The sequence below is a fragment of the Oncorhynchus mykiss genome, chromosome 10 (assembly GCF_013265735.2).
Source record: "Oncorhynchus mykiss isolate Arlee chromosome 10, USDA_OmykA_1.1, whole genome shotgun sequence".
Taxonomy (NCBI): Eukaryota; Metazoa; Chordata; class Actinopteri; order Salmoniformes; family Salmonidae; genus Oncorhynchus; species Oncorhynchus mykiss.
In genome coordinates, this window is record NC_048574.1 from 40,350,708 (window position 1) to 40,365,848 (window position 15,141).

The following is a 15,141-nucleotide window of genomic DNA, read 5'->3' on the forward strand; positions in this document are numbered from 1 at the left end:
TATATTATTAGAGCAATCTCTTGTTCAGATTAATGGATAACCCATGTGCAGTTGAGGGACATTTTTGACAAGGATAACATCTCGACACACCCTGCTCATTCTATCTCTGTCTCTCTTAATATCCGTCCTTCCTCTCCATCTCTAAATCCCTCCAACCTGCCCTGGCTCTTCGCTCACAGAGGTCCCCAGGAACGATACATGCTCTGAGCTGCCAGAGATCACCAACGGCTGGAAGAGTACCTCCCACCCAGACCTGATCCACGGGACAGTGGTCACCTACCAGTGTTACCCAGGTTACGAGGTGCAGGGCTCGGAGATCCTAATGTGCCAGTGGGACCTGACGTGGAGCGGAGATGTGCCTAGCTGTGAGAAAGGTGAGTTGGGAAATAACAAGCTCCCACAGTGGAACTAACCATGATTCTCTGCCTGCTTACAAACAATGTCTCCCATAGCGTTTAGGAGATAAGGGACAGGATTGTACCAGTATGTCTACTTATTTTCTGTTTAGTATTTTGTGTCTCATTTGGATAGACAACGGACCAGAGACAATTTGGTTAAACATCTATATTGAAAGCCTGGATTCAACGAGTTCCTAGAATAACTGTTCATGCAAGTCAGAGTCACTTTTACACCCTGCTGGTCACTGGTGCTTTGATTGACATTCCATGTAATGTGTGCTGACTTCTGAGCAAAATGGTGTAACGAGTGTCATGTTGTATCAGTCTGCTGTGTGAAAGCAGCATACCTGCAGCCATCTTCTAGAAACACAGTAATACATACATAACCCCATTTCTGCATTAAATAGCTGCCTCATTGCCTGGATAATCTCCATCAACACTTCCTATAGATGATAAACTGTGTTATCAAACCCAGAGCAAAATGCAATGTCAGGCTACACGTTTTTTTGTATCACATGGCACTACAGCCACTGCTACACCAAAGCAATGGTCATGCCACATTTAACCAGACATTTTAAGTGAGAACATTGTTTTATGAATGTCATTCTTTTAAAGCACTCGGGTGAACTTAATTGCTGTCTGAAATCTGATGCTGAAGGGTGGGTGAGCAACATAAAACTAAAATGGTTTAACTGCCACCTACAGGAGAGAGAACATACTGCATACAGCTGAATAATCTGACAATTACATCATACTAGAGTTCATAGCCACTGGAAGTAGTTTGGGGGCGGGGGTGGAAATACGTTTTTGGCTGCGCTGACAGCTACATCGGTCCGCTAATATAGGACCATTAAAGGCGCAGTGCACTACTTTTGTGATTTATATTTTATTACATTTTATATTCTTGTGAATTTTCAGGGGGTGCTGCAGCACACACACCACACCTACTTCCCGCAGCTATGCTAGGGTTGAATATTTTTCCAGTATTTTAAAAATCTCGAGAATAAATCCCTTTTCTCCCATGTAACCCGGTATTTCCCTCCAAATCCGGAAGTGTCATTCAAAAGCATTATAAAGCATATAAATATGTCAGGATTTGACTAGAGCTTTGATCAGTATGACAATTCTAACCTGATGCTACCTGAGCCTGATGAGTCATATATTAACGACGTTTAATGAGCCCAAGCCCAAAAATTCCCAAATGATTGTGCCATTGTCCATTACATATCTGATATAGGCTAGTCCGCATTATGCACGACATAAAAACATAAAAACCCATAGATGTATATGCTCTCTTGGGTAAATAAATTAAACTAGCTCCAGTAGGCTAATATTTTTGAGTGTGTACTGTATTACTGTACTGTACTGTATTATACTGTTTTATATGGACTGGAATTATGCACATCTTCAAACCATGATAAAGCCAAAGAAAACATGCAATTCTGGTGCAAAACATGCGGCCTACAAAGCTACAAGTATAGGCTAGCGGATTAGATTTTATTTTTTAAATATAATAAGGCAATTTGTATAATTAGTAGGCTAACGCATGTGTACAGTTGAAGTCGGACGTTTACATACACCTTAGGCAAATACATTTAAACTCAGTTATTCACAATTCCTGGCATTTAATCTGAGTAAAAAATCCCTGTCTTAGGTCAGGTAGGATCACCACTTTATTTTTAGAATGTGAAATGTCAGAATAATAGTAGAGAGAAGGATTTATTTCAGCTTTTATTTATTTCATCGCATTCCCAGTGGGTGAGAAGTTTACATACACTCAATTAGTATTTGGTAGCATTGCCTTTACATTTTTTTAACTTGGGTCAAACGTTTCGGGTAGCCTTCCACAAGATTCCCACAATAAGTTGGGTGAATTTTGGCCCATTCCTCCTGACAGAGCTGGTGTCAGTGAGTCAGGTTTGTAGTCCTTCTTGCTCGCACACGCTTTCAGTTCTGCCAACAAATGTTCTATAGGATTGAGGTCAGGGCTTTGTGATGGCCACTCCAATACTTTGACTTTGTTGTCCTTAAGCCATTTTGCAACAACTTCGGATGTATGCTTGGGGTCAATGTCCATTTGGAAGACCCGTTTGCGACCAAGCTTTAACTTCCTGACTGATGTCTTGAGATGTTGCTTCAATATACCCACATCATTTTCCTATCTCATGATGCCATCTATTTTGTTAAGTGCACCAGTCCCTCACGCAACAAAGCTCCCCTCTCTAGGAGACAGAACGCGTCTCCTTCCTGAGCGGTATGACAGCTGCGTGGTCCCATGGTGTTTATACTTGCGTACTGTTGTTTGTTGTCTGACCCACTGGAATTGTGATACAGTGAATTATAAGTGAAATAATCTGTCTGTAAACAATTGTTGGAAAAATGACTTGTGTCATGCACAAAGTAGATGCCCTAAACGACTTGACAAAACTATAGTTTGTTAACAAGAAATTTGTGGAGTGGTTAAAAACCGACTTTTAATGACTCCAACCTAAGTGTATGTAAACATCCGACTTCAACTGTACCTTTCATAATATTTCCCCTAATGTTATTAGCCTACCTCCTCTTTCTCTCTCTCTATTGTTGCTTCATTCCTTCCTCGCTTTCAATTGTTAAATGAAATAAGTTTTGTTGTCCTTAGCGTCATAATTCTAATGACATCCTTGAATAACATAGGACAAGAATTAGATGCAGAAGGCTTTCACTTCTCTTCACAAAGATTGAATGGCTGTGGGTCTGAATAAATAACTGCTATAGCCTACAGCCATTGCATGTTTATTGGGCTGCTGTATTTAACATTCAGCAAAAAAGGCTTTGAGTCCCTCTTCAAATGTCCAGCATCTATTCTAGTCTAGCTTTCCCTGCATGGGACTCCAAGAGCTAAGAAGCGTTTTTTAAGGAGAGGCCAGCGGAGCATAGGTGCATGCAGCGGCGCAGCGTTGGTTTTATAAGTGGGGGGGACACAAAAATTATTGTAATCATTTTTTATCCAGTCGGATAAACACTCCAAACAGCCTACCAGACCGTGTTGCCTTGCTTTGTATCACATTCCAATTATTAAACTGGGGGGGGGGGGACAAAAATACAATTTCAAAATGTGGTTGAATGGTGTCCCCAGTGAAAGTTGAGTCCCTGGGTGCTTGCATATTGTGCAAGAGCCAGAGGCTATATGTTAGAAACTTATGATGCATAACCCATCATTAATTAGCTAAATATAATGCTAATACTGCATTGAATGTGTTGCCTGAAAGAGGTAAGCTAGGACATTATTTAAAGGGCTATATAGTATCAATCTAGAACAGGATTATCTATTTTGGATGCAATTTGAATGGAGTTGAAGGAGAGCGAGAAAGACTGCGAGGGTGCTCAGCATGCACTGATTTAAAGCAACGATATTCGAATGATAGGATGTTTTAAAACTCTGCAGCTGCAATTGAAAATAACATATCTTTACAATTAAAAAATAAGGTGACCCCGAAAGCCATATGGAGATGGGTAAATTAGATGCGCATTCGGTCTTTATATTACTGTAGCATAGTCTATCTGTCACATACCTGTCACAAGAAAAACAGTTACCATGATGAGTAGGTCTACATGCACCCTGAGCGTTGATGAGTCATCATACAGAGGCCATAGAGTAGCCAGATTTAGACATCGCAAATCATTTAGTAGTTCCATTTCACTCCATGCTGTTCATAGAAATAATTTATTATCATTTACCGGTTTCTCGCAGTCATTTATCCCGGGAAAAGAGAGTCGTTTTGGGCGGTAAATCTCGGTAACCGGGTTCCCGCCATTCAATCCTACATCATACTAAGCAATATTAAAATATTATATTTAAATACAGTCAATTACAGATGAAAACCACAGTTATAAGAACCTCCATTTTGTATGGGTTCCTTGTTGTTTTGTGGCACATTTCAACCCCAGCCTCCAGTGTGTAACATTACTGGAAGTAGTCTCTGTGTGTTTAGTGACATCGATCCATCTGCACATCTCTGATACATATTACAGGCATATTACAGGCAGACCCAGTGCTTTTCTCTGTGTGGAGGTCCCCTGGGCTGTGGGCTGCTATGCCTGGATGGCTTCAATATCCAGCCCTGTTCTTTTTAATGACCTAGATAGATGGCTGCTATTGAATTAGAAGGCTTTGGGTGTCATCTACTGGGTTATTGTATGAGACTGGGCCTTTATTGAGGGAATCACTGAGGATAAGATGTGGTGTGACTTGACTAATAATGATGATCGTGAACATACTGCACTGTAGTGGTTATGCATTGGAGTGGTTATCAATTTGCCTGTGTTTTCCGCCTGTGTGTGTGTCTGTGTATGATCAGTAATGACATGTCCGGACCCGGGGACTGTGGAGCACAGTCGGAGGGTGCTGACGGGATCCCGCTTCATAGTGGGATCAACGGTGCAGTATGTGTGCAATAAGGGCTACTCCCTGTCTGGAAGCACACTGCTCACCTGCTACAACAGAGACACAGCTAACCCCAAGTGGAGTGAGAGGCTTCCCAAGTGTAACCGTAAGTCAGGAAACTGTATCTGAGCAAATACACACGTACGCGTACACACACACACAGTGTTGTTTATTTTATTCAACCAGGATAGTCGTGGTCCTCCTCTCTAACAATCAGCACTGTTTTTCAAGAGTCCGCAGTATTCCTTTAGATAACTCAGAGAACTCTGTGCCAGGTGATCTTGTGGATGGTCTCAGTACGTTCTGCAAAGTTGTAGCCCGAGAGGACATGCTGATTTCTTCCACCTAACCTCCAGAAGCCCTCCAAAAGCATTGATGACCTGTCATCCCAGCCTCCTCACTCCCTGCCTCAGATAAAAGGCCTTGTTGGAGAATGATCTATTGAGAGGAAGATGATGCATGACACAGCAAGTATAGCCAATTAGCATTGGAGAAACTTGAGGAGAGAACTGGAGAGAACAGGTGCAGAATCAATATGGCCTATGTAAGAAGAGCTGGACCTGCTGTTCAAACAGAGTGGTGATGAGACACTCTCTTCATTGTTTCAAAGTAATTAGACAGGCTGGAAACTGTCCCAGGTAAATTACAATGGGGAAATGAGCTGAGGGACTGACACTGGTTGTCAGGTCAGGAACTATCTGCACAATGAGATAGTGCCTATTGATAGCCACATCTGCCTGTGTCAAACATCATTACTTTTGCGTAGAGAGAAAACACAAAGTGAGGTAGCTGCCTTATGGAAGTGGTGGCAGTATGTGTATCTATGTTGGAAATTATGCATTTGATAATGGCACTCTGCTGTCTAAGAGACATTGAAACACCCATAGTGACAGCCATGGTGTGTGTGTGTGTGTGTGTGTGTGTGTGTGTGTGTGTGTGTGTGTGTGTGTGTGTGTGTGTGTGTGTGTGTGTGTGTGTGTGTGTGTGTGTGTGTGTGTGTGTGTGTGTGTGTGTGTGTGTGTGTGTGTGTGTCCTGGCAGCGGAGAGGTACGAGCCCTGCAGGAACCCTGGCGCCCCATCCACCAGCGTGCAGAGCTTAGAAAAGGCCTTCTACCAGGCCGGGGAGACCCTGAGCTTCACCTGTCGTACCGGCTATGAGATGCAGGGGGAGCCCACCATCCGCTGTGTCCCTGGACACCCGTCACAGTGGAGCGGCACACCACCCACCTGTAGCGGTACACTGTCTGCTTCCATAGCACACATATGCCTCAACTTCAAATAACTTATGACGCCCAGTTCCATGACGTGTAAAATTATTAGGGTACACATGAATATTATCTTTCTTTTTTCCAGCATCCTCCTCGCAGTATTTGAAGGAGCGCAAGTTGGATGGTAAGTATATCAGCTAGTTGTAACCACAGTGTGAAGTATGGTGATGCCAATAGAGGATATGCTTATGCTATACTTGTTTTTAGGTCATTTCTAGTTATGTATATTCTATGTTTTTATTTAGTTGCTAGTCCTGACTACGGTATGGAAGGAAGCAACATTGTCATTGCTGTTCTGATTCCTGCTGCGGTCGTACTGCTAGTCATCCTGGGGATTTACCTCTACTTTGCAAAGTGAGTATGAGAATGAAAGAAGGGGAAGTAACTGCATGACGCCCATCAATTGATAACATGTGTAATTCAGTTGAAGGCCTCAGAGCCGTTTCAAGACACTTTGCGTTTCTCTGTCCCTCAGACTTCAGGGGAAGACCATCAGAATGCCAACATCATCCTTGCCGCCGTATGACAACATGACAGAGGAGTCTGCCTTTAATAACCCAATCTATGAGACAGGAGTAAGTATGGATGTCATGCACATGAATCTCCGAGACGTGGACTCCCAGAACACCATAGTCCTGTCCTGATCCATCTCATCGTCATCTGTCTGCCTGTCATCTCATGTTTAACCAGCTGAGGGCACTCTTCACACCGTCTCCCACCGCAGACACGGGGGTCTGAGCTGTGCCTCTCAATTTGTGGTCTTGTGTTGAATGCAGACAAGCACCTACAAATTATCTCTCTCAACTTTGAAGCGTGGAAGCCCTACAGTTTACTTAGCTTTAAAGCTTTATAAAAATATGTGCATTTTCAGTGGATCAATAGGATTGTACAAGCACTCAATCAGTGGATTGGATAAGGGACAGATGTAGTACACTACACATATGCGTTTCCATTTGTGATGACCTTTGTAGGATCCATTTTTAGCTTTGCACAGTGCTTCTGTTCGGACTATGCTTCTGGATAGATGAATGTAATATTTTACTGCATGAAGGTGAAAAAGCTTGAACAAAAATGCTTAATGTCAACTTCAAAGACACTTTAAAGCTCCTCCATCTTTGTGTCATCTTCATCATGTCATTCACATGGGATTGAGTTCATTGAGTCTTATCCATTAATTAGTTTGAATTACTTTTGAAAAGTGTACATTTATGGGCCCTATCAGGGGCGCAACTTTGGTTTTAGAAGTGGGGGGGACATATTTATTATTATTTTGTATTATATGTTTTTTTTTATCCAGTCGGATAAACACTCCAAACAGCCTACCTGACCGCTCAGAGATGTCCGCATGGTCCTGAAACACATCGTTGCATCGTTTTGTATCACATTCCATTGATAAAACTGGGGGGGCCAAAAATTCAATTTCAGAATGTGGGGGGCATATTACCCCCCGTCCCCTGTCCACACCCCGTCCACACCCCCCTATTCCCCGTCCCCAGTCCCCGTCCTCAGTGAAAGTTGCACCCCTGGACCCTATTATAAATGATTGTTTTTGAATCACATAGGCTATAACAAATGTCAATGTACAATAATAGACTGTATTTACATCTACACTTAGTATTGACGTTACTTTTATGTGCTGCACACAGCATTTCAGAGCACTTAAAATAACAACCAAAATCCTTAGATTTGACATATAGTTTGTCAGGAATTCTTGTACTTGTCTTACATATTCCTTTGTCCATAAGTCCTTCATATCTATATAGCTGTGTGTACAAATATATCAGTTACATGTATTTGATAGGTCATTTAAATGTATTTGTTTTATTTAATGTGAGTGTTGGATTTGTTGTGCAATGTCACAGGCACATTGTGCAAGCAACAGAATGCTGCCATGTCTATTATTGTGTTGTGTTAAACTATTCATCATCTCTGTTACAAATGTTAGTGATGCATACAATTCTCCTAAACTACAGCAACTTTGTGCTTGATAGACCATCTGACTTGAATCATGCCCTTGATTCAAAATGTTTTCCTATTAGTCACTCTGCTGTGGGACTTGAGCGGATGCTTTGTCTCTCTCATTCTTTACTTTCATGTTCTGGACTCCATTTTGACTGGACCATACTCTCCTCCTCCACCTCTTCTTCCCATCAGCCCCGGCAGGCGTTCTGTGATTACTAATGACTGTGTCTGTCTGTCCCTCCTTGGCTGCCTGCAGAAGAACAACGAGGTAAGGCCTTCTTCTGATGCCGACTGTCCATCTTAAAAGGCACACCTAAACTACACCTCAACCACTGTCATCTGTCACTGCATCCACTTCCAGCCAGCTGTCCACTGTACCGAACTGGTGTCAACACTTCTGTCACTTCAGTCAACAACTTGTGGGGTTCCTCACAACACAGCTCCCTGACCCTCACTTCATCTCTCATTCTCTCTCTTTCTCTCTCTAACATGTACTATTTACTTCAGTTGGAAAAGAAAATACCTTTTCATAACATCTCACTGTTATTGAAAGTAAAGTATGGGGTGTCAGTAAAATGTGAAGCTTAAATGTACTACATTATTGTTGTTGCACTGATGTCCTGTCTTTTTCATGTCCTCGCACTCCCTTGTCAATCAGTTTGAAACAATATTAAAGAATTTCTGTTCTGATCATGTTGTTTCTACTTTTTATTTCTACACGATTTGCATGATCCAGTTCTGGCCATTGACCATATTCTGTCACATTTTCATAATCCACCTTTTAATGACTGAGGAACTGCTGTGTGATTATGACACAGAGTTAGAGCTTTTGGCTAGTAAGAACTTTTGATGAGTGTATTTGTCTGGTCTTTACAGGGCAAAGGAGATTATGAGGTGACCATTTAAAGACCTTACAGCTAGGGGAATTCAGGGGTTTCTTTTTGGGACCCTCTCTGCACCTCTCATCTTACCTGCAATGACTTCAGCTCCTATTCCTCCCTCCTTCCTCTTTCTCTTAATTCACTCCTTTTTGTGGGCTTTTGTAAATATGTCTTTCCAGAGGACTTCTACCAAAACTGCAAAGATGGTGGATCAACATGGTGTTATTTTTGTAGACCTTTGACGCAGATGGCCTTTCTTTAGTGTTTGTACATTTTCATGTCATAACTGAGCCCAGGACTGGTAACATTGTGGGGGGGATACATTTAGTTCAAATGGTTTAGGTTTTAAGATTTACACAAGAAATGTGAAGAACAAATGTACGGTTTATTCATTGTCATGGGTCTTGAAATATACAGTATACATGAAAAATACAAAATGACCCAAAGTTGTTTGAACATTGTCCAAATATCAATTTCACATTTACCCTGAGTGAACATTTGTATTTTTCAATTTTGCTACTAAAATTCAACCATCCAGTCTATATATGGGTTTTAAATATCACTTTGTAAATAACCTGCCTGTCTAATATGAGGGTGTCTGCGACTTGAGGAAACAAATTAGTGCTTTGTTCAATTTGACTCACAGTTTTGTTGAGAGACATTTTCTGTGCTAAAACAACTATAAATATACACTTCCTGTCAAATTTTTAGAACACCTACTCATTCAAGGGTTTTTCTATATTTTGTACTATTACCTACATTGTAGAATAATAGTGAAGACATCAAAATGATGAAATAACACATATGGAATCATGTAGTAACCAAAAAAGTGGTAAACAAATCCAAATATATTTTATATTTGAGATTCTTCAAATAGCCACCCCTTGCCTTGATGACAGCTTTTGCACACTCTTGGCATTTCTCTCAACCAGCTTCATGAGGAATGCACCTGGAATGCATTTCAATAAACAGGTGTGCCTTCATAAAAATTCATTTGTGGATTTTCTTTCCTTCTTCATGCATTTGAGTCAATCAGTTGTGTTGTGACAAGGTAGGGGGGTATACAAAATATAGCCCTATTTGGTAAAAGACCGAGTCCATATTATGGCAAGAACAGCTCCAATAAGCAAAGAGAAACAACAGTCCAACACTACTTTAAGACATGAAGGTCAGTCAATACGGAACATTTCAAGAACTTTGAAATTGTCTTCAAGTGCAGTCGCAAAAACCATCAAGCGCTATGATGAAACTGGCTCTCATGAGGACCGCCACAGGAAAGGAAAACCCAGAGTTACCTCTGCTGCAGAGGATAAGTTAATTAGAGTTTACCAGCCTCATAAATTGCAGCCCAAATAAATGCTTCACAGAGTTCAAGTAACAGACACATCCCAACATCAACTGTTCAGAGGAGACTGTGTGAATCAGGCCTTCATGGTCGAATTGCATTAAAGAAATCACTACTAAAGGACACCAATAAGAAGAAGAGACTTGTTTGGGCCAAGAAACACAAGCCAAACAACATTAGACCGGTGGAAAATTGTCCTTTAGTCTGGAGCCTATATTTGAGATGTTTTGTTCCAACCGCTGTCTTTGTGAGATGCGGTGTGGGTGAACGGATGATCTCTGTATGTGTATTTCCCACCATAAAGCATGGAGGAGGAGGTGTTATGGTTTGGGGGTGCTTTGCTGGTGACACTGTCTGTGATGGATTTAGAATTTAGCATGGCTACCACAGCATTCTGCAGCGATACTTCATCCCATCAGGTTTGGCTTAGTGGGACTATCATTTGTTTTATACAGGACAATGACCCAGCACACCTCCAGGCTGCGTAAGTGCTATTTGACCAAAAAGGAGAGTGATGGAGTGCTGCATCAGATGACCTGGCCTCCACAATCCCCCGACCTCAAGCAAATTGAGATAGTTTGGGATGAGTGAAGGAAAAGCAGCCAACAAGTGCTCCGCATATGTGGGAATTCCTTCAAGGCTGTTGGAAAAGCATTCCAGATGAAGCTGGTTGAGAGAATGCCAAGAGTGTGCAAAGCTGTCATCAGGGCAAAGGATGGCTACTTTGAAGAATCTAAAATCTAAAATAGATTTGGATTTGTATTAACACTTTTTTGGTAACTACGTGGTTCCATATGTGTTATTTCATAGTTTTGATATATTCACTATTAGTCTACAATGTAGAAAATAGTCCAAATAAAGAAAAACCCTTGAATGAGTAGGTGCTCTAAAACGTTTGACCGATAGTGTACTTGTAATGTATAGCCCACAGTGTTAAGCTCCTCCTCATGGCTGGTATAGAGTTGGCGAATACTCCACTATCTCCTTGATTAAACTAATGTCAAATCCCAACAGCTTTCTCTTGTCATGCCATCTGCATTGAGAGTATGCATCAATTCAATGAAGGGAGGCCATGAATATAATATGCCATCTTCTACAAAGTGCTATTCTGTAAAGTACACCATCTTCATGTACATAGGAATGCTCATGGGCTACCCCTTGATTATTGCTGTCATTAGTTTCTGTCTTTCCACACAAGAAAATGCACTGCTTAAAAGTGCAATATGCAGAAATCGCTCTGCCATTTCCTGGTTGTTCTAATTCTAATAGTTTGCTTAATTTCAGTTAATGTGACAAAACAAGTGACCTAATGTGTAGAGAAACATTGTACCATCTAAACCTCTGTGAAATATATTTTCAATTGTATTTTCAGCTGTTTGAAGCTGGTGTACAAAACCGAAAGTAAAAGATGTGAAAACGAAACGGGAAGCATAAAAATAGCGCACATCTACAGCTTCTTAGACTTGCTTTCAACGATAATGACAGATCTATCACTCACATTTCTACATCAATTTGGTCGACCAAAAAATGACATACTGCAGCTTTAAAGTCTTGAACTCCAACCACAACACTTGCTGACGTCAAACAGCATGTCAGATATTCAAACCTTGTGTACTTTTCTTCTCTTTGTAAAATTAACAATCCAATACAGTCCAATTTGAGTTTGCAAAGTAACAACAGGTTTTATTTTGATTGTTTATCTTTGTTGTTGGCTCTATAAATGTTAAATGTACTCACTTCTTTGGTATCATTATGTACAGTCTCTTTGGTCATTAAGTGGGGTCCGAAATTATTGACACCCTTGATAAAGATTAGCGAAAATGACTGTATAAAATATCTCATTCAAATATTGAGCTGCTGTATATTGTATGCAACAAGAAAAGTGGGAAATTATATTAGTTTATACCAATACAATTGCTCAGAGAAAGAGATTTCGTTTTTTTGTTTAATTCCTCAAAAAGGTAGGGGTAAAAATGATTGTCTCCCCTGTTTTCAATACCTTTCAATACCTAACGGCACTGAGCCTTTTTCTAAAATGTTTTATGAGTTGGAGAACACTTTGGGAGGGATCATTCCTCCTTACAGAATCCTTACAGATCCTAGATATCTATTGCACAGATGCTCATGGACTGCCCTTTTCAAATTTAAACCACAGCTTGTATTACTAAAAATCAGAAATTAGTTGAACACTTCGCAATGGCCATCTCAGTCTACACTATGGACTTAAAACCCATTAAAAACCTGTGTTTTGTATTGAAGGGATATGTCCATGAACACAGACAAAGGATATCAAGGATTCAGACTTCTACCTTTTTGAGATAAAAAATATTACATTACTTGTTAATATTTTTGTATATAATTTAGCTTAGTATTTTAATAATTCATTTTATAGTCATTTTTGCTCATCTTTATCAAGGGTCTCAATAATTCCGGACCCCACTGTTTAGTACAAAACGATGATTGCCCAACAATTGTAAATTCAGAGTAAGTTGTAGGGTGGGTGTATATTTTATTACTCAAAATCTGAATAAAAAGAACTGCATTACTGTGAAATATTCTCAGAGAGTCAGATCGTTTAAAAATTATTTAGAGAATTGCAAGAAATTAAGAACCTTTTCTGACAGAGAACTGTCATATCCTGCTGATTGATTGCATTGATGGTCCAAAATAAATGTGAAATGCACCTTTACATGAGTGAGTCAGTCAATTGACTTTGGGTGTGTTAAAAGAGAAGAATAATACAAATAAAGTTGGCAAGATATCTATTTACCTATGTGTTTGTCTTTCATTTCTTGTGAATTAGATGTGATAAACACCATGATATTAAATACTAATACATTTTATAAATAAGTTATGCATGGTTTTTCACTCTGACACTCTGGGGGGGGGGGGGGGGGGGGGGGGGTTGTCGTCATTATGAATTTATTTTCCAGTTTTCACAACTTTATTTATGCACTCACACACTGCCTAATTCCTCTCCAGGATATCCATATTTCCAGCATTTCCATAGGGAGTGATTTGGATGGATTAATATACCAGGTAAGCAGTGGCGACCCGTGATTCCGGGCTGACCCACCTGTTTTGAGCCCCACATTTTATTTTTTATTTTTTTACAAATAACACAAAATATATGCCTGTTTTGCATGTTATTTGGCATTAATACTTGTCACATATCAGTTTGCAAACAATGTAAAAAATAATATATATCATTGAGTTAATAAAGAAGCATACAAACATGGTCTCTTTTTTGTTTTCTTGAGTAAGGCGGCTCCACTGAGCTTTCTTGAGTAAGAAAGCTCAGTGCTTTCTGTGGTGGTGGTGCAAGCCAGCACTCATGGGGACACTACTTCACCGCAAAGTCTAAGAGGAGACCTCAAAAAATTCTAGCCCTTCGGGTGCTGCCATAGAGTTAGAAGTGCCCATCCAAGAAGGCTCAAGGTCATTGGCCACAGATAACATGACATCAAATCACATTATATGTACAGAAGCTTTGATTGGACTGATCATGTCAACATCATACTTTCTAAATCTTAGCTAGCAGTCATCGTCATGAATAAAGTTGACTATCTACTGGCAAATCCTTTTGAATCCTAATCATATGAAGAGATATAGTGAAGAAAAATTATAAATAAAACGTATCGGTGCTCTTCAGCCATTGGACATAAACATTACACAACAAGTTGGAAATCACAAATTCAATGTGGCTTGAAAGGAATCAGTGACAGTGTCTGTGTGGTCTCAAATCTGGGATCAAGGGGCTCTTTTCCAAGTTTAAAATGATAAACATTCAACACCGGCCATGCTTTCAATGAAGCATGATTTGTGCCGCGCTCAAAACAACTGTTAACTCTGAACTGCGAAAACTTGACTTCAGTGAGTTCAAGACAACTGGGAAGTCAGGAATAAACAAGCTCCGACTGGGAAAATACGTTTTGAATGGTCATCCAACTCGGAATTGTAAATCCTGCCTCCAGATGTTTTGAAAGCAACATAAATCCAGAGAATGCCAGACTTTGATGACAAAATTGGCTCACAAAGGTCCGCCTCGCCACCTTCCTTTTCAAGTGAGCACAGCACAACAAGGTGAGTCCAAAATTGTATTGTATGTTGCTGCATAAATGATGTGATATGCCAAGGAGATATGTCTACTGTAGCTAAGAAAGTAATGCTAAGTGTATGTTGTGTAGTAAGATGTTAGTGGCCTGTGGGCCTCACCCTAATACTTTGGTCTATTTACCCCTCTTAATTTTGCCTACTGTTCTGACTTGGTGGTGCACATCTAGCCTATAACCTGTTTAAGAGAAATGTAACCATAGAATGTTGTAAGAGCTTTCATTGTCTGCTTATATGCTCCCTTTATTTATCCTACGGTTCTGACTTGGTGTACAGGGAGAACACTTTAAGAACAGCCCATGTTCTGAATTCTGTCGCTGTACATTTCAATATCTAAACAAATATTTATATTGACTAACGTTACTTCCATCCTAGCTCGCTCATTAATGTCTTAATTGAAATTACAGATTGCCTCTTATGCGCTCGTCGTCCCCTTATGCCATAGTTTGTACATCTCAATTGTCAGTAGAAACCACATTTGTTTAAACAAGTCAGCCATATCAGCTATGTTTTTTAAAAAGGCAGTAAATGAGGCTAAATTAACTGTTTCGCTGCCAGACAAGGCTCCGCTGTTAGCCAGGTGTAGCAGTGGTAAGATGTTGGGACTGCTGTTGGGACAGCTTTATGTAGGCCCTAACAGTTTGTTGCCGTTATAGTGCATGCATCCCACTTTTTGTATTTTTTACCCCACCAAGATTTATGTGCTAAATTCGCCACTGCAATTAAGGTGAGTGAACTAACGCTATTAGGG

The 15,141-nt window shown here is 40.3% G+C and overlaps 1 protein-coding gene across 6 annotated transcripts in view; it reads left to right on the forward strand.

Annotated features, from left to right (window-relative positions):
- The window catches only part of LOC110533874 (seizure protein 6 homolog), a 208,399-nt gene extending 198,677 nt beyond the window's left edge, over positions 1-9,722 (forward strand). For 2 of the 6 annotated variants that reach the window (XM_021618440.2, XM_021618445.2), the window contains 6 exons: positions 180-374; positions 4,736-4,927; positions 5,862-6,056; positions 6,175-6,213; positions 6,335-6,443; positions 6,565-8,741. In XM_021618440.2, the coding sequence (XP_021474115.2) occupies positions 180-374; positions 4,736-4,927; positions 5,862-6,056; positions 6,175-6,213; positions 6,335-6,443; positions 6,565-6,733 (899 nt within the window). In that variant the 3' untranslated portion in view covers positions 6,734-8,741. Of the gene's footprint in view, positions 1-179; positions 375-4,735; positions 4,928-5,861; positions 6,057-6,174; positions 6,214-6,334; positions 6,444-6,564; positions 8,742-8,927 lie in introns of those variants that run through there. The other 4 variants (XM_021618444.2, XM_021618442.2, XR_005053663.1 and 1 more) reach the window with 4 other exon arrangements.
- Positions 9,723-15,141: the final 5,419 nt, after the last annotated feature.